The sequence below is a fragment of the Vulpes vulpes genome, chromosome 11 (assembly GCF_048418805.1).
Source record: "Vulpes vulpes isolate BD-2025 chromosome 11, VulVul3, whole genome shotgun sequence".
NCBI classification, from domain to species: domain Eukaryota; kingdom Metazoa; phylum Chordata; class Mammalia; order Carnivora; family Canidae; genus Vulpes; species Vulpes vulpes.
Genome location: NC_132790.1, coordinates 70,203,419 through 70,222,978, shown reverse-complemented (window position 1 = coordinate 70,222,978; position 19,560 = coordinate 70,203,419). Strand labels below are relative to the sequence as shown.

Below are 19,560 nucleotides of genomic sequence, written 5' to 3'. Positions count from 1 at the left end.
AAAAATTCACCTTCCATGCCTCGACTTGGCTCCACCTGTCCTTAACTTGTCCCATTGAGCAGAGGCAACTAGCTGAGGAGACAGACCAGGAAAGAACTAAATCCAAGGAAGTGTGATAACTGTGGCATGGGAACATGGGAAGAATCTGCCTAGCAAGGTAGGTGCAGCATCATGGAAGAGGTGATCTGTGAGCTGGCTTTTGAAGGTATGCAGGACTTCAACAGTGGGGGCCAGAGATATGAGACAGCTGAGCAGAAATGTCTTGGGGAGAGTGTGGTTAACTATCCTTGCGAAAAGGCACATAAGGAAAGATAAAAAACATGAAATGTTTATGCTAGCTTCTACTCAAATAACTTTTCTTTCTTTCTACTTTAGTAATAGATTGTCTAAGTTTTAGTTGTGCAACAGCCTTTGGGAAAGAGACTTTCATTTACCAGTCTCCCTTGCACCTACATGTATCTGTGTTAAAAACTTCTGGCCATTGAGATATAGCAGAAGAAATGTTGTAAGGCAGTTTCTATGAAACTTAAAAAACAACAACTGGTGCATACCATTTGCTTCATCTTTGTTCCTTCTTCTAGCTGTTGGGATGTGGATACAATGGCTGGAGCCTCAGCCACCATTTTGGCCCAATAGAATGACTGCTATACTCTAAATGGTAAAAGAATGAGCTGGAAGGAACCTACGTTGCTGAACTTAGAACTGCCATACCAGCCTACACTGTGAACCTCTGCACTTAAAAAAAAAAAGGTTTTTAAAATTTATTTGAGAAAGAGAGAGTGAGAGCAAGAGAGAACATGAATGGGGGGAGGGGCAGAAGGATAGGGAGCAGCAGCCTCCTGGCTGAGCGTAGAGCCTGTCACACGGCTTGATCCCCAGACCCTGAGATCATGACCTAAGCTGTAGGCAGACACTTAATGGACTGAGACACCCAGGTGCTCCTACACTTTTTTTTTTCAAGAGAGAAAAATAAACTTTTCATTTAAGTAACTGCTTTCTCCTTTGTAAAATATGATAATGGTACCCAACTCATCAGTTATTGTGAAGATGAAGTGAGTCAATATAAGTAAAGCATTTAGAAAAGTGACTGGCATATAAGTGATATAATTATGTGTATATAATAATTATATTGAAGTACCTTAGGCTTTGTCTTGGACTTTCTTTTTGGGTCTGCATTTTCACTCTAGGTTAGGAGTCAGCAAACTTTGGCTGACAGGCCAAACATGGGCCACTACCTATTTTGTAAATAAAGTTTTATTGAAATACAGTCATGCTCATTCATTTACATATTGTCTATGGCTGCTTCTATATGTACTCCATGCTACAATGGCAGAGTTGAGTAATTGTAACAGACCATATGGCTTGCTGAAAATATTTAGTATGTGGCACTTTAGAGAAGAAGTTTGCTAGCATCTGTTGTAGGTGATCTCATCCAGTCTAATGGCTTTCAATAAATAGGTAAATGACATCCAAATGCATCCATCCCAGATGTTTCCTCTAAAACCAGAATCTGCTGTCCAGCTGTCAACCTGACAAGTCCACTGGCACACCAATAGACACCTCCAACTTCATTCTTTCTAAAACCTGTTCTTCCTACTGTCTTCCCATCTAGGTACCAGCATCCACCTGGGGGTTTAAGCACAAAGCCTTGGCATCTCCTGGACTGCCTACTTACCCTCACTGTCTACCTCCAACCTAGGAGTAAGTTCATTGGTTCTTCTTCTAAAATCTATACTGCTTTAGAGGAAGGGAGAGAATTAAGGGGATTTGGTCCAGGCTTGGGATTTGACACTCCCCTTAAGAATAATATAAGACCTTGAGTCAATGAGATCATGTACCACTCAAACCATTTTGGAACTTTTTACTTCCTCAGTTCCAGGTGCATTAATTAGCATGAGTCAGTCTCCCCTTGATTATTTCGATTGTGTGATCCTCATTAAGTGGACAACATACCCTGAGATTAACATTCAGATGATGTTTCCATAGCAGTCCACAATACCAGTCCCAAGAGATGCTTTGAAGAAAAAGCAATAAAAAAAGGTTCTATGGTCAAATAAGTTTGGGAAATATGCACTGTAGATCCCTCTCTGAAAGAATCACAAATGAAAACTGTCAAACTTCAAGGGACTCAGCATTTCCAAAACACATCTGATCATAGAACCCTGCATGTCTTATAACATCTGTTACAACTGTTCTATGAAACACACTTTCAGAAACACAGATTCTGTCCTATGAATATATTGCTGGAGGTAAGGCCATTTGTAGGGCTATCTCACCTGGAAGAGTCGTGTTCTTCTCAGATTACACACCAAGGGCAGAGAGCAGGGATCTGGGGAGCTGCCAAGGGGAGTGTCCCATTTTTGGTCTTTACCAAGGAGGAAAGCTACTGGCCAGAAGAGGCAGGCCAGACACGAGGTAGTAGTACAAATCCCAGATGGCCACACAAGACTGGGGTCCCTGGACTCTGCGACTGAGTCTGTTTGGTAGGAATAGAAACTTAAAGCCCTCCTATTTTAAAACAACTTGTACTCGACTTTGTTTCTAATTTGCTTTTTTCTCCTTTAGTATTTGATAAAAGCTTTTTGATGGTGCCAGCCTGTTATAGCTCTGTGAAAGGAGAGTGAGGGGAGGCTTAGGCTTTTGTTCACAATCCATCACCAAACAGAACTTGTTTTTCCAAAAATGAGCTTGAAAAGGTGACAACATGGGTTACTAGTGTGAGGGGAAGGGATTGCCATCTGGTCTACTGGGAAAGAAAGGGCCCTGATGAGAATACTGAAGTGCGAACAAGTCACTCCCAGGACCCAAGACATTGGAAGCAGCCCCAGTAACTGAACTGAGAGCTGTCCAAGAGGAGGCTCTCACAGCACAGTCCTGGTGGCTTCCTCCACTTGGCCACTCTTTTCAGGCCTAAGGTCTGGTGGTTGTGTTTTATTTTATTAAGGTGGAATGGCTGCCCTAGCACATACATGCAAAAGACACCACAGACCCAGGTACAATAGCTTTCTTCTAGATGGAATACATCAATTTATAGAATAAGTGGGTTAAAGAAAACAGGCCTTGGTAGCTCCACAAAGATTGTAAAATAGACTCCACATAGGTCAGTGGTTCTAAAAGTGTGGTTCCTGAACCAGCAGCATTTGCATCTTCTGGAACTACTTATAAATGCAAATTCTCCAGCCCCACCCCAGACCCACTGAATCAGACTCTGTGGGGTGAGGCTGCACCCCCAGTGCGTGTGGGGACATGTACTCTCGGGGATTCTGATGCAAGCTAAAGTGTGAGAATCAGGATCAAGACCAAATGAAAAGTGTATATATACAGATGTAAAAACAGACTAGCACCCTTAAGGCTGGTGGTTGAAAGAGAAGTAAGGCTTTTGAAATATATTTAAGACCAATGTTATGAAGGGTATTATGCTGAGTGAAGTAAGTCAATCGGAGAAGGACAAACAGTGTATGTTCTCATTCATTTGGGGAATATAAATAATAGTGAAAGGGAATATAAAGGAAGGGAAAAGAAATGTGTGGGAAATATCAGGAAGGGAGACAGAACATAAAGACTCCTAACTCGGGGAAACGAACTAGGGGTGGTGGAAGGGGAGGAGGGCAGGGGGTGGGGGGGAATGGGTGATGGGCACTGAGGGGGGCACTTGACGGGATGAGCACTGGGTGTTTTTCTGTATGTTGGTAAATTGAACACCAATAAAAATTAATTTATATATAAAAAAAGACCAATGTTATGAGCATTGAATTCTTCTCCTTGCAAAGCCAACAGTGGAATGTTTGCTCTTTCCCAAGAATGAACATCTGATTCAAAAGCAAACCTTTAATGGCTGATACAGTCTGATGAAGCTTGCATCATCATCTAGAAGACATACAATAAAGTTTCAGTTTGGTAAAACTTTAATTGGAACACTGGCTAAATAATAATGACGAGGTCTACTGCAATGTTATAACAAAACAGTACGACTGGTGGTGAAGATACTTCCATTCATTTTACAGAGTGGAAACTGAGGGGCTGGTGTTCTCACCCTTCTGTAACTGCCAAGAGATGTTAGTATAGAGATTTTGGCTCTTGATTTGCTATTCTAGAACTTGCTTATCACATTTCCCCACACTGCTTTTCTAAGAGAAAATTATTTTGATATTCCGAAAGTTCTGGGCCACTAATTATAGGATTCAACACAAATTCAAGGTTATTAATGATTTATCTGTTTTTCCAAAGATGAGTTTAATGTAATGCCTCTTTATATATTTATTTTGATTAAAATATTTCCCTCTGTCTCTAGAAAAAAACCTCTTCAATATTACATGTTTTTATGAATATCATTTATGCTTTGTGTGAATAGCATATAGCCACTCATTTTATGTACTTTTTAAATTAATGAAAGCAAGTAGACCCGTTTCATCTTACTTTAATGTGTTAAGGTGATTATTTCATTGTAGTTCACACTGATGGCCTTGATTTGAAAAGTTGAGTGGTTATTTGAGTGGAATGGTTTTGACATTTAACAGCTGGAATATACCTTCTTTATTCCAGAATAACATGTCAGAGTTATTAATTTTAAAACTGATTTCCCTAATAATAGGAATAATGAATGAATGATTGAGTCATCTGCATTTACTTTGTTTTTTCATTTTTAAGAACAACTACTGCAAAATCTAGGCTCTGTTGCAATTCACGTAGTTTTCAAAAGATTTATTCTTTGTTCATTAAAAGCTTCTTTCTTATATTCATACTTAAAAATGTTATGAAGAATAATTAAAGGTAAAAAGTTCAAACAAAGTTATGATACATGCTGCAATGTGGATGAACCTCAAAAACAATATGCTAAGAGAAGGATGCCAGTCCTCCTGTATGATTCCATTTTTGTGCAGGGCAGTGAAGGCACATCTGTAGGGAAAGTAGATGAGTGGTTGCCAGGGACTGAGTACAGTAATGAGGAGTAACTGTAAACCAGCTGAAAGTTTCTTTGGGGTGATGGAAATGTTCTAAAATAAGTTTGTGGTGATGATTGCAAAACTCTGTAAATATACTAACAATTATGGAACTGTACACTTAAAACAGAGGAATTTTATGGTATGTAAATTATATCTTAATAAGGCTTTATGAAAATAGATGTGGGGTTACAAATAGCTTGAGCCAATTAAAACCGATTATCAAAATAAAAAACATTTCAAAGTTCATGTCGTTTATGTATCAATACCACATACAGGAGGAAGACATAGCCTTTCTCTAAAATTTGCAACAAGCAAGACATATCAACAAGCAGAAGGCAGTATCTGATGCACCAAATACTCCATGTGTTAACTGAATATTGAGTGAAGTGGAATTATTATTTCTGAAACAGCATAGGTTAAATTCTTTATTATTCTCTAAGACAAATGTCAGTCAGCTAATAGAATTTTCATTATTGCTTGATTGTCAACAGAGTTGATGCTCATTTCAAGTCTAGACCCAAAGCTCATCCAACATGTCTATCTGGAAACCCCACACTGGAAGCAGTCTCACTGAACTTTTTATTCTCAACACACACTGTAGCCTGGGTGCACAGAATACACTTATGAACATTTTTGGTATAAATCAAGATGATCTCAATCTGGTAAATTACTCAAGCATGTTCAGAAGCTGTAGCAAGTAAGGCTCTGCACAATAAGTACTTTAGTATAGTAACATTTCAAGACAGCTTAAGGAAAGAAATGATTCATTCTGGGGGGTGGTGGGTGTGGTGGGCGGTGGGGGAGGGGAGTAACAAGTAAAGAGGAAGTGATATTTGGATTGGATCTTCAAGGAAGAGGTGAATAAAAGAGCATCTGTAAAGAAGTAGTCAAAAGCTGGATCTACTTCGTGTTGGTATCCTGAGAACCACATCTATAAATGGTGAATTATCTTCATTTTACTTCAAATGTCAAAATAATCTAAAAAGATACATAGTTGATACCAAGATTAACCTAAGATACATTTTGATCTTAGTTGTTTTGTCGTTTAAGAGGATTGGATGGTGGAAAGAAAAGAAGATCCAATTAAAGCATGAGAAGGTGAATAAAGAGGGAGCATCTACATGTTATCCTCACAGATCTTCAGACCCCAGAGAATCTGTTTTCTGTTCCTCCTACAAAGAAACATGTGTCCCAGGGAGGTATCATACTGTCCTTCCAGCCTTAAAAATATCATAGGTGATAGAGAAACAAATAGCTTTGACTCTTGAGACCTTGATCCTCAGACTATTGAATGGATGCTTAATAAGAGGGCTTCTTAAAAAGATACTTTCTTCCAATCCCATGAGATAATGAACAAGCTCATCAATAATGACACAAACCTCCTCACATGAACATGTAGGTGGTTTGGAAGATTGGAAACCATTTCTGAATCACACACTTAAACTTTTATAGGAATAAATATCATGGGATACAATTTTTTTCCAGCATTTTTACAAAAATGCATAATCTGATCCTCATCATGAGGAAACAACAGTCAAACCCAAACTGAGGAACATTCTACAAAATCATAGGCCTGCATTCTTCAAACATGTCAGTGTCATGAAAAACAGAAAGATCATGAAACTGTTACAAATTAAAGCAGGCAAAAGAGACACAAAAGCTAGACAAAATACATAATCCTGGCCTAAGTCCTGGACCAGAAACAGAACTGGCAAAAGGAACAAGTGGTGGTGGCCCTGTTGGAAGGGATGACACCCATGAAAGCCTCCAGAGACCATCTTTTCTCCGACCCAGGTCTCAACCTCTACCTCCCCTCCCAAACAGGGGACAATTTGTTAAATTTGCATAAAGCCTATAGGTTAGGTAATAGTAGGCACCAATGTTAAACTTTCTCATTTTGAGAATTGTATCATAGTTTTCTAAGAGAATTTCTTTGACTTTAGGGGATACTCTGACGTATTTAGAGTTCAAGGAGTATGATGTTTGTGACTTATTCTTACATGATTCTGAAAAATAATAATGTGTGTATATACAAACAGATGCATACATACACTCACGTATATTGTGATAAGGTGAATGTGGCAAACAACTGATGAGTCCAGATGAAGGGTATGTGGAAGTTCTCTGTATTAAACCAACTATCTGGGAGAGTGGAGAGTACTTTAAAATCACATATAAAATTGAAAAATAGGTTTGCTATAGCAGAGCAAGAAAACACACAACTCACTCAAACTTGAAGATAGTCCTTTTCTATGCATTTCGTTTTTTCCAATTCAACTTTTAAAAGCAGAAACCAGCTAAAAAAGCAAGCAAATTTGCAATAAAACAACAAACAAAACCAAACCCCCTCAATTCATCTAGGAAAAGTGTGTCAGATTGATTAGTGTTATTTTTTTTTTCCTTTTAGTGGTGATCACCAGGCTTCTATCCTTGATATTACAAAACTTTTTTAAATCATAGAGTACACATTTGTTTCCTTTGTTTGGGGAATAAATAAGACTCAAACATAGAATGATCACTTCAAAGGAAAGTTAAGAATGAGCCTATCATGTGTAACCAGAAACAGATAATAAGAAAGAACTATGCCCTATGTTTGGCCATAAATATTAAATGAGATGAACCCATTGCAGATACCTGTTTCCTTGGAAACCATTCAATTGAAACTCCTGCAAAAATTAACATGTATTTTTTTTTCCCTTAAAGGGCAGGAGCTTCTTTTACTTACACATTTTTGACCTTTAGTTTTATATCTTAAGCTTATTATAAGAAGTTCTTCCCAGGTCTAGGCAAACAAAGAGCAAAATAAGTATCTTTTCATTAGTTGTGAGGCTGGGCTTATGACAGTATGGCCTCTATAAGCTGCACATTATGGGGCAGCTATGAGTAGTTGGGGTAAAATTTGCTACTCACCAAATATTGCCAACTAGACTAATAGATCATTAACCCCCACATGGTATTCTAACTCAAATGCTAAGTAAATTCACAATTGAATTAAATAGTCATATTTGCAATACAGTTTTCTGTTTTAAGAAGCAGTAAAGTTAGTAAAGTCAAGTCTCTTGTATAAGTCAATTCTGGCAAATATCATGGAGATAGAGATTCGCCAAAGATAATAATTCTGTTTCAGGTCAATGCCATGGAGGATGGCTTTGGGCCATGGAGGATTTCTGACTCTTATTTCCAAAGCTCAGTTGATTTTGGATTTCTGGTATCTTTGCAGTGTGGATAGAGAAGTGGGATCATATTTATTTCAGTTCAAATCAAAATGGCTGAATTGTCCCAGGACATGGAAAATTGATCTCTAAAAATAGTTCATATTAGCATCAGCTACAGAGTAGTCTAACAACAGAGAGAAGCCATCCCTGTGTCAATATAGGTCATACATACAGGTGAAATGGCTTCTCAGGATACTTGCCTATTTTGTCTGCAGTGTCACTATTATGCAGGCTTACCCTTGGTATGCAGTCCCTGTACCTCCAGAGGTACTCAAACCCAAAGCCTCTGTCCTGGAGAGGTAAGGATATACTGGTCACCAACACTTTCAGAGGAATAAGTTTATTATGGAGCATGTGTATGTTTCCAGAAGCTGACAGGGGTTCTAGAAGCCCCGACTTACTGGGGCATTGAGAATGGGTGTCTGCCTAGTCTGAAGTCTTCTGTTCCTGGGGGAAGCTGTCCAACAAGAGAGATAAGACCACTGAAAGAGATGGTGGAAAGTAACCGATTGCCCAATTTATCTGTGAGTTGCTATGTTTTCCTGATAATCACAGTTTAGGTTTTGGGGATCAGTTCTAACTTAATATATTTTGTCCTGTTTTCCCCACAAGGGGGAAATATGGTTATCGTATTAGAGAGGTACTTTAAAATGGAGTTGTAGATTAATATCCTTGGTTTCTTTATGGACAATTAATCTCTGAATACATTCTTTGCTGGAGAGAATTAGTGATTTATCCAAGGTTAAATACTTGGTAAATGTCAGACTTAAGAGCCAAACCATGGTCTTCTATTCTCAATATTCCCTATGTTCCTACCAAACCATGGTCTTCTATTCTCAATATTCCCTATGTTCCTACCAAGTACTATTCTTAATATTCCCCATGCTCCATAATAAACTTATTCCTCTGAGCATTCCTAAGATTTAATGCAGGAGGCCACCTATGTAATTTGAGAATTCTTGAAGTACTTCCCCCCTTCCTCCAGCTTTATTTTATTTTATTTTTAAAGATTTACTTTTATTTATTTATGGTAGACATAGAGAGAGAGAGAGAGAGAGAGGCAGAGACACAGGCAGAGGAAGAAGCAGGCTCCATGCTGGGAGCCCAATGCGGGACTCGATCCCGGGACTCCAGGATCGCGCCCTGGGCCAAAGGCAGGCGCAAAACCGCTGAGCCACCCAGGGATCCCCCTTCCTGCTTTATTGAGGTATATCTGACAAATAAAATTGTAAGACATCTAAAGTGTACATTGTGGTGATTTGATGTACACATACACTGTGACAGGATTTCTTCCCTCTGAGTAATTAGCACATCCATTACCTCAGGTATTTTATATCTACAATTGTATGTAAATGTATATAATATTGTATATATATAAATATATATAATGTATACATACATATATATATCTTTGGTGAGAACATTTAAATTCTACTATTTTAGCAAGATTTCATTTATATATTACAGTGTTAACAATCTTGGAATGTCTCCGTAGCCCCAGATCAACATGTCATTCACACATTATCCAAATTTGGCTGGAACCTCTGTGTTCAGTAGTCTTTCTTGGCAAGGTGACATTTGTCTTTAGAGCACTGTGTCACAGACTTCACGGTGGGTTAATGCTGCTCCTACTGCCCAGCACACAACTGACAGCATGCACAGTGGCATGTGGCAGTCCTGCTCCTTATTTTCTCTCTCTCTCTCTCATCCATTCCTTGCTATTCTCACCCCTTCATGGCTCCTTCCAGTCCATTTCTTCTATTGGCATTACAGGACCTTGTCAAGGGAGAAAGGAATCTGACCCAATCCATCCACTTGGAGACACTAGTGACTTGATAAGATATCCAGCTAGGAGGTTTGCATTTTAAAAGGCCACAGAGAATTCATGACAACCTGTGGGGAATGTCTGAGGAAAGGAAAGGCTTTGAATTCCAGTGGTTACTTCTGATATCTCTGTAAGGCTGACTCTCCCAACAGTACCTTTCAACTTCATTGCCAAATTCTACAGGTTAACCACCCACATCGTACCTTATTTTGTCTGAAAACTACCTGTTGGAAGTATCAAGGTATTTGGTTGCTGTATTTATTCCCCTTGCATCTGTAATATTCTGAGCTTGCTTGCTTGCTTATTTATTTATTTATTTATTTATTTATTTATTTATTTATATTCTGAGCTTTAGAAACGTCAATCCTGTCATTATCTACTTAGTGGTTATTTTCACATGGGCCTTCTATAACCCTAACATCCAATCTGCTTCCCTTCTTTCAAAGCTTCATTGTAAAAATAACACACACAGAATTCCACAATTCAGTGAGAGAGGATTCCCATTTTACAGATGAGGAAACTGAGGCTCAGACAGGCTAAGAGACTTGCTCAAAGCTGGGGGGCTGTTAGCGCAGCACCAGAATTTGACCTTGAACCTTATGACTAGGTAGGTGCTGAAGACCACGCCTCCTGTCACACCAGGTCTGACTGCATTGCACCTTCTTCTATGTTGTAGACCAGTGCTTTCCCTGTGCCTTAGATTCCTTCCATGGGGTGCCTGAATTCCCTTGCCTTTTTGTGTCATAAGAAAGTATAATGATAGGGACGCTCAGTGGTTGAGGGATCGAGTCCTGCATTAGGCTCCCCCTGCTTTTCCTTCTGCCTATGTCTCTGCCTCTCTCTCTCTGTGTCTCCCATGAATAAATAAATATAATCTTAAAAAAAGAAAGTATAATAATACAGAGCTCTAGTGTTGGAGCTGGACTGCCAGAGTTTGAATTCCAGTTCAGCTTCTTCATACTTTTCTTGGTTTCTTATTTACATTTTTAATTATCGAAAGGGTTTGAAAATTATCTTGGTTGTTTCTATGGACTCTTCTTTCCATTGTTTATGCCTCTACTACAGCTGCGTGTGTAGTAGATGCTTGGTTTTGCTTCTCTTTATGTTTATATGGTTGTGAATGTATTTCAAGGCCAGGAAGGGCAGCAAACACGGAGAAGCAGAGCCTGAGGCTAAGAGAATATTTCTATCCCCAAAACAGTTATCTTGTCATCTCTACTAAGTGGCAGGCACTATGCTGGGTGCTTTACACACGTTAGCTTTCATCTTTACGATGAAAGCCAGATAGCATGACCCCATTTAAAATTAAGGGGACAGAGGGTCAGAGAGGTTAAAAAAAGATCTGCCCTGAGTTGGTATATTTAAGAGCAAGGAGGCCACCTAAGTATGTCTGACTATAAAGCATATGAACTTAACTTTTAAAGAAAACTGCACAGGGTATTCATTAATGCATTCTTATTGTAAAAAAAATCTTGCATGCAGTTGTATTTGGAGTTAGAGTTAGCATCTCCTCCTTTGCTCTGCTCTTTCATTTTTGAGCTACCTAGTGTCATGGATTGACGTGTACCCAGGGCCTCTGGTCTATGCACATTTGTGCACACGCAGTGATACAGACTTTCGAAACTGCAAGTGGAAGCCCACTGTACTTAATGCCTGGAGGCTTCTCTATTTTATATTCCTAAAAGTGCCTTTTTTTTTTTAAGATTTTATTTATTTACTCATGAGAGACACACACACACATAAGATAGGTAGAGACATAGGCAGAGAGAGAAGCAGGCTCCTCACAGGGAGCCTGATGCAGGACTTGATCCCAAGACCCCAGGATCATGACCTGAGTTGACCGCTGAGACACCCAGGCATCCCTAAAAGCACCTCTTTTTAAGAGGTGTTTATTTTTTAAGAACCTGTTTATTTTTCTAGTGGATACTTTAGATATGCTGTCGTTTATCTGAACATTCTTCTATGGATGGATTTTTGGAGTGTTTTTATGTTTTCAGTAACAAAAACAAAGGTGCAAAGAAAACAGGTGAACACGGATCTTCGTTCCTGTGGGTATTTCTATGGAACAGAATATTGTAAGCAGGACGGCTGGGTCAAAGCATATCTTCATTTACTGTTGTGATAGACATTGCCAAATTGGCCTTGGAAAGCCTGTGGTCCATCTACTGCTCCATGCTGCATCTCAGTGAAAACTGAAGTTGGATAAAGGAGCCTTGACTTTCTGATGTTTGCCTCCTTTGCCATTGCCCTGTTTCCAGTGTTTTCCTCCTTTCCACTTCAGCTGATTGCTTTTCTTTCATTTCTTGCCCTCTATTTCTTTCTGTCCTGTTCTACTTATGGGGTGCTCTTTCCTGCCTTTGAAGTATCAAATCTCACAGCTCTCTTGCAGATACCAGAAGCTAGTGGAGAGCACTTATTTTCATGTTGATGGCTAACATTCCAAGAGTGCCCTTGAGGTATATGAATCACACTGGCGCTCTCAGCTGGGACCTCACATCCTGATGTATAGCGAGTAGGGGCAGAGTGGAGAGCTGAGATGGATGGAGCAGATGGTGGTACTAGTGGAAGGGCTCAAGCTTTTTAATTCTCCATCTTCTAAAATACTCATTTACCTGAAGATGTCCTTGTATTTTACTTAAGGACAAAGATAGCAATCACCCGTTGAAAATGCGAATGTCTAACTTGAAGGATTATAATGCATACAATGACTTGGCTTTACATCTCTCATTTTTAGAACACTTTGTTATTTTGGTAAATGAGAATTATATATCATTTAAAATTGTCATCATTGATTTGATTCATTTTTTCCTCCTTATGAAGAGCATGAGTTAATAGTCTGCCCCTTTACTGACATAAGATACTGTTTTAAAAATTACTTTAACTTGTCTAAATCTTGAGGACTGGCCTTAATAAATTATGGTATATCTATAAGCAAGTATAATTTATAGCTAATAAAAGTCAGGATTTAGAGGAATACTTAATGACAAAGGAAAATGTTCATGATATGTCATTAAGCATTAAAAGCTGGTTAAAAAATGGTACGTCCGTCTAGTATGATCCCAAGTTTGTAAAAAATAGATACATACAGAAAAAAGACTGAAATAGTGTAAAGATTTTAACACTGCTTATCTTTGGATGATGGAAATACAAATGATTTCTAAAAATTTTTTTTGTTGAACTTTCGGGAAATTTTCCATTTTGTACATGAACATGGAAGGCTTTTACAATGCGAGAAAGTAACTTTAGTAAAATTATTTAGACTTTTTTTCTCGTTGCCTTCCTCGGATATAAGACTCGGTTCTCTTGCTATTAAACATAGAACTGATCTACAGAGAAAATTCAGTGAGATCACTAGATTGCTGCCCATCTTTTTCTGATGCAAACCAGGGAGATGGGTCAGTCCCTGTGTTTTTTTCTCCTACTAGGTTCCAGCCTATCAGAAGGTCCCTGATTGACATTGAGCACAAACATCCAAGTATGGAGTCTGGGTCCAGACCCTGTTAGATCCAGGTACAGGGGTGCATACATCTAACTAGGACCCATCCTTGTGGAACTGGTGGGACCCTGTGGTTCCAAAGAGAAGTTCAGGAAGGCATGAGAGATCTGCATGAAGAACTCTTCTAAGTACTTAGAGGAGGATCAGGGCCCCAGCCAAACAAAGTGGGATTCTCTGAAGGGCTCAAGTCCCAGAGGGATGTGTTACCAAGCCGAGTGATTAAATAGAACATCCAGTTGGCAATTAAGATAAACCAGGCCTAAAGGAAGCCCAGCCAAGAACAGCGACTTAGGGGACTCTCCAGGTGCAATCAAGGAAGGGAAGAAAAATGCACATTCCCTGAGCGTCCACTAGGTGGCAGGCCCTTTCCTACACTAAGAGCTTAAGTGCATTCTCAGGCATTTTCTGATACTCAGGTTTTTAAGAATCCTCCTGTGGGCTGGTTAAAAAACACAGATTTTGATCCACTTTTCAAAGCTTCCAGTTCAGCAGTCTGAGGTGAGGCCTGAGATTCTGCATTTCTAACAAGCTCCCGATGAGGCTAGTGCCACTGGCTGGTGCACTTCAAAGACCACCAAATACATCATCCCAGACTCTGGGAGAGAAGGAGGTGGGCAGGTAGGATGTGGTCCTTGTGCCTGAGCAATCAGTTCAAATTGTGACAAAAACTCCAGGGAGGTGTAGTGTAGAGATAGGAGAGTGGCTTGGGGTCATTTGATGCTGGTTGGAAACAGCCTCTAGAACTCGAGCAGACTGGAATTATGGGTTCTACAGCAGAATGTCAGGTCTCCAGAGCTCTCATTCCAGATAAATGTGCTCCCAGTTAATTTCCTTAGAATGACCATAGCAGACAGAAATATAGGTATATGCAGATTAAAATGAAAGCTGTCTTCAGACCCAGATTGAAAAACAAAACATGAAATTTGTATCAAAAATAAGCCAGAAGGAAAACAATAATTCTATAAAGCATACATCAGTGATTCTCAAATTATTTGAACTGAAGGACCATTTAAAAACATATCTGGTCCATTATAGTGTAGTACATGGTTCTTTTGCATGAGACTTTTTTATAGCTCTGGCCATGCATTACTGACCAGGCAAGTTGGACAACTCTCGACTGGTCCAGACCCTGTTCAGTGAGGTGAGCCCACTGATCATGCATGGGAATGTCAGTGGTTAATGACAAATTGCTATAAAAGTTTCTAAAGCTTACTCTTAGTTTCTGTATTTGCATCAATAAAGAGGAACAGAGCATCTGGGTGGCTCAGTAGGTTAAGCATCTGCCTTTGGCTCAGGTCATGATCCCAGGGTCCTGGGATCAAGTCCCCTATCAGGCTCCCTGCTCTGTGGGGAGCCTGCTTCTCTCTTTCCCTCTGCCTGCCACTTCCCCTGCTTGTGTTCTCTCACTCTCCGTCAAATAAATAAATAAAATCTTTTAAAGAATAGAGAGGAATAATAGCAATTAGTAGGAGGGTCCCCAACCACAAACCACACTTCGAGGTGTGCTGATCGGCTAGATGACTGACCTGACAGATGGGCTCACTGTGGAACTTTGAGAAAGCAATTTGTTCTTTTGGTTCTTGCACTGCAGATCCTTAACTTTTTGTATCCTTCAGGGCTATTTGGTTCTTATCAATTCAATTGGGGTCCTTGAAATGGGACTAGTTGGATGTACTTTTGGCCTTAATGCTATTGCTTCATGCTAGACATCAAGGGTGTTGTCCTGCACAGGGTAGGCACTTAATAAACACTTATGGGGTGCATGCATGTATGGCAGCCCAGGAGTGAGATATCAAGCATACTTAGGGGTTGGACAGAGATAGCCAGGAAGTAAATGCCTGGCATAAATGGGCATCAGAATGGAACTCTCCTCACAGTGATTTTATACGGGTGGCAAACAGGCAGAGCAGATGGAGAAGAACCAACTTGAAAAAGAAAAAAGTAACTAATTGAGTTGTTTCTCTGGCCTCCCTGGTGCCTCACTAAGTACAGGTGTCCATTGTGAATGAGTAAGATTCAGTTCATAAGGTTCATGGGCCATGACAACTTAGGCTTTCCCATGACATTTTCATGTTGAACCAAGCCACTGCCATCCATTCATGCCAAGATGAACCCTGATGGTTACTTAGAAACTACTGAAGAGTTTTCCTTAGTTGTTTTTCTTTTAATACTAGAATCTTGAGAAAGGACCTTAATATAATAATTTAATTATATTTTCTTATTGAACAGTTCTCTGACTTTAAGCAAAGGAGAACTTAATGAATGCAGAATGGATTATCAACTCTAATCCCCACCCCCTTCAAATGTCATGCCCTACCTCGCACTCACCTGGCCTAATCTCCTTCTCCGTTCCTTATCAGACACACAGTGCAGCACCAGGAATTTATGTGATTTAATGATGCATAGCTAATTATACTGATCCCAGTTATAATGATAGCTGCTACGTAGAGACCACTTAGGACAGGTACTATGCTAAATGCATGCTTAAATATATTATCTTATTTAATTCCATCAATAGTCACATAAGTTTGCTCAAGGGACAGAGTGGAAGGATTAGGATTCTAGCCCAAACCTGTGGTTTTAACTACTGTACTACATTCAAGGTCTTGGGTCCAAAGAGAGACTGTTTCCTTTTGCTTTTAAGGTATAACAACAAAGTGAGAAGTATACAGGATTAGGAACTCTGGGTACCCAAGGCCAAGATTTCTTGTAAATGATAGACATAGACAGATCCTATGAATGAATGAATGAACATGGGTACCAACTGTGAATGAATCAAATTTAGTTTGTGAGTTTTTTAGATCATGAAGACACTACAGTTTCATGTTGGTATTTCACTATAAACCAAGGACTGACATGGTTTTGATGCCAGCTCATAAAATCTGAAGATACAATCTGGTTACAAATTCTAAGACTAACTCTCAATTATATCTCAAACAAACTTGCACACATATACACCACACACACAAACATACTTATATGGGGACACTTTAAAAAAACTTATTTTGTTCTTTTTCTAAATATCTTTTCAATTTCTCAAATCTTCCAAATAATAAAGGTAAGAGGCAGTTCAAACACAAATCTCAAAGAAAACATGTATAGTTTTGACTGCACTCAAATCAGAACTCATGCTATTTTATTATTTTTAGATAATTCTATTTTCAACTGACACAATCTATACACTCAACTTCTCAGGTCAATTGGCAGTTCTAAGGAGCTTTTGATATGTTTTCAGAAAAGCTAAAGGACCAGCACTTTTTCTGACAGATAAATATAAACGTGTTTACGTTCAAGTGAGAACAGTATGCAAAAGTCTCTCATGGCTCATATACAGGAGTCTTTACAAACTTTCAGTAATATATCTTGGTAAGTGACTGCCAGATTTCCAAAGACACAACTTAAAACTTTATCAGAGTCAAAATCTTTCAAGAAGAACCAAAAAGACCTTCTTTTCCCTACATGCTAAATTGAAAAAGAATGGAGAGTTTCATGAAGATGGACATTTTAAAGCACAAATGAATTTACAAAGCAAACATTTTGGGGAGCCCTAAGACAATAAAGCGATCAGCACAAAGACATCTGTCAGGGTGGAGGCAACCTGAGGTAAAGACCAGTTAAATCTAATGCAATCAGGAACTTAGACCAGTTTAACACTTTTTTTACGAGGTGACAACCTCCTAACACCATAATCTTGCCTTTCAGGAAGATGACACAAGGATTTAATGAGTAAAAGAAAACAACTTAAAACCTTTCTTTTGAATGTGAATTGTCTATTTGGGTTAGAGGTAGTCTTTGAGATCCCATTAGCTACCGGGCACAATTGGGATCTCAAAGTAAATAAATGCACATACACGCGTGCGCGCGCACACACACAGGTTTCAAAGCAAGTAGTTACAGAACAAGAGCAGTGTCTGTTTCTCCTCAGATTCAAAAACAGAGTTAAAGCCAAAACCAACAACCCTTCTGCTAATTAGAGAAATAAAAATGTCTTCTCCCCGAGTGTCCAACGCAACACGAAATTGAAATTAACTGCTTTCCTTTGGGACTCATTTATTTATGTTCAAAAGACGACATGGGGATAAAGAGATCTTGCAACGGAACAGTTGGGGAAAACACATGGACACCATACATTGCAATAAACGGAGCTGAGCACACAGTTACAATAGAGATTTCTTTCTCTCTCTCTCTCTCTCTCTCTCTCTTTTTTTTTTTTTTTGCTGGTCGAAACACTTGATATTATGGTCTAACAAAAATTGGGTTACCTTTGCATTTCTTCTCTTCGGTTTGGAAGGTCTGGGCACTTGGAACACTTTGATCGTTCACATCGTCATGGTCCAGATGGAATATCGAGCTAGTCCAAGTGGCCTGAATGAGATGTGGTGACGACTGTTCATTTTTCAACGTGCTACGCCTCTCCGCATGGTTCTTCCTATGTAGGCAGGCTTCAGACATTCCTACTAGCTTCCAGTCGTGTTCTTGGTCTGGACAGTGCTTTGGTTTGTCCCAGGCTGGAAGGCCATTTTCTGGAGGGTTGAAAAACATGAGATGACGAGCTGTTGGCATTGTCAAGATTCTGTTGAGATGCAGTTTTTGGAAGGCAAGTTGTTTCTCAATTCTTTGGGGCTGACAGTATTCACATGCACCTCCACTTGACGGCAGTGATAAGATGCAGAATTTGTCAGCCTTGGGCATTTAGCCACCACAGTTGGATTGCCTGTCGGAGTAATCAACACATTCCCCCTTATTTTTAGTGCCTAGAAAGACATTAGTTCCTCCATGGAGAGGCTGTACTTTCGCCAGCCAGCCGGGCTTCCACAGCAATGGCCCAAAGGCAAGTTTACACCAATTTATGTTACTGCTTAGACGATCGTTTGAGGTCTTGGGGGTCAGGGCTGGTCGTGAACACTTTTCAGATCCTTAGGACATAAAACATCCAGGATTCAGCCTTGTTTGACTTGGGTTTTATCACAGGCTGACCTGAGGGGCACCCTGTTACTTAAGTGGGACATGCTCACGTGGTTCCTCAGGGAGTGACAACTCAGTCCTCCCCACAACCTTCTACTCCTGACAAAAAGAGACTGGATCTTCGAAAAGAAATTTGTAAATGGTTTCAATGTAGTTCCAAATTGGCAATGAGATCCAGTGAAGGAAAGCAAACAGTGCTTTAGTTGTGGGGCAAATCAGCAGCCCTAATGATAGAATGAGAAGCTCCGAATCTCTTTGGATGAGATATAGTCAGTGAATTATTCATGTATAATGTGTTGTTTTTTTTCTATTTAATTTATGGGGACTTGCACATCTACCCTCTAGAAAATGGGAAAAAGTGGAATAATATAATGCAAACTTTCTTACACTAACCTTCCCTGGTGGCAAACTTTACTTCCTTAATTATCTTTACTGTACATGGATATAAGGTAGAGAGCAAAAATGAGCAGGCTAATGCATATATTTGTATACGCATATACATTAAAAAACATAATCCATCTGGTCATCCATATTTCTAGAAATTCTTAGGCTACTGTCTGTCAAAATGAGAAAAATACAATATAAATAGAGTTCTACTTTTAAAGTGATCATATACAGTGATTGAAAGACTATAATTTAGTTGTGAATTTTCCTTTCTACTGAAATTAACAAAAGAGCAAAGATATCCATATTAGAGAGACAGTCCATCCCGATCTGTGCAGAGTATTGGGAATTTGAAGCTGCCTTTCCAACATTTAAAATGAATTTTAAGTTATTTAATGCAAGGGCTCAAAATGCTTTATGTTTCCATCAGTACCCTCTGTAAATAACCACTGTCTTTAGTTGGTGTTGGCTAAGGATGGTTTCTCTAAAAGTGTGATCTATTCTCAGTCATTTGAAGGTTGAATTTGCCTTATGAGTCTTTAGGTTACCATGTGGAAATTCTCATACACATATACTCTCCTTCTACTCCAGGAGGAGACTGTGAACAATGACTACAAAGTAATAATCAACTATGATTTCTTTGTCACAGTAAATGGAAATGCTGTGGCTTGAAATAACATGGACAGTAAGTAATAAATCCATACCAAAAAATTCTATAATGTGACAGCTCTG

General features: G+C 39.2%; 1 protein-coding gene across 50 annotated transcripts in view; it reads right to left on the bottom strand.

Moving 5' to 3' along the window:
* THRB (thyroid hormone receptor beta) overlaps positions 1 to 19,560 on the bottom strand; it is a 372,815-nt gene that overhangs the window by 53,405 nt on the left and 299,850 nt on the right. For 38 of the 50 annotated variants that reach the window (XM_026006411.2, XM_072726693.1, XM_026006409.2 and 35 more), the window contains one exon: positions 17,742 to 18,002. The exons of the other annotated variants lie outside the window; for them this stretch is intronic. In XM_026006411.2, coding sequence (XP_025862196.1) covers positions 17,742 to 18,002 — 261 coding nt within the window. The remainder of the gene's footprint in view (positions 1 to 17,741; positions 18,003 to 19,560) is intronic. 50 annotated transcript variants of the gene reach the window in all.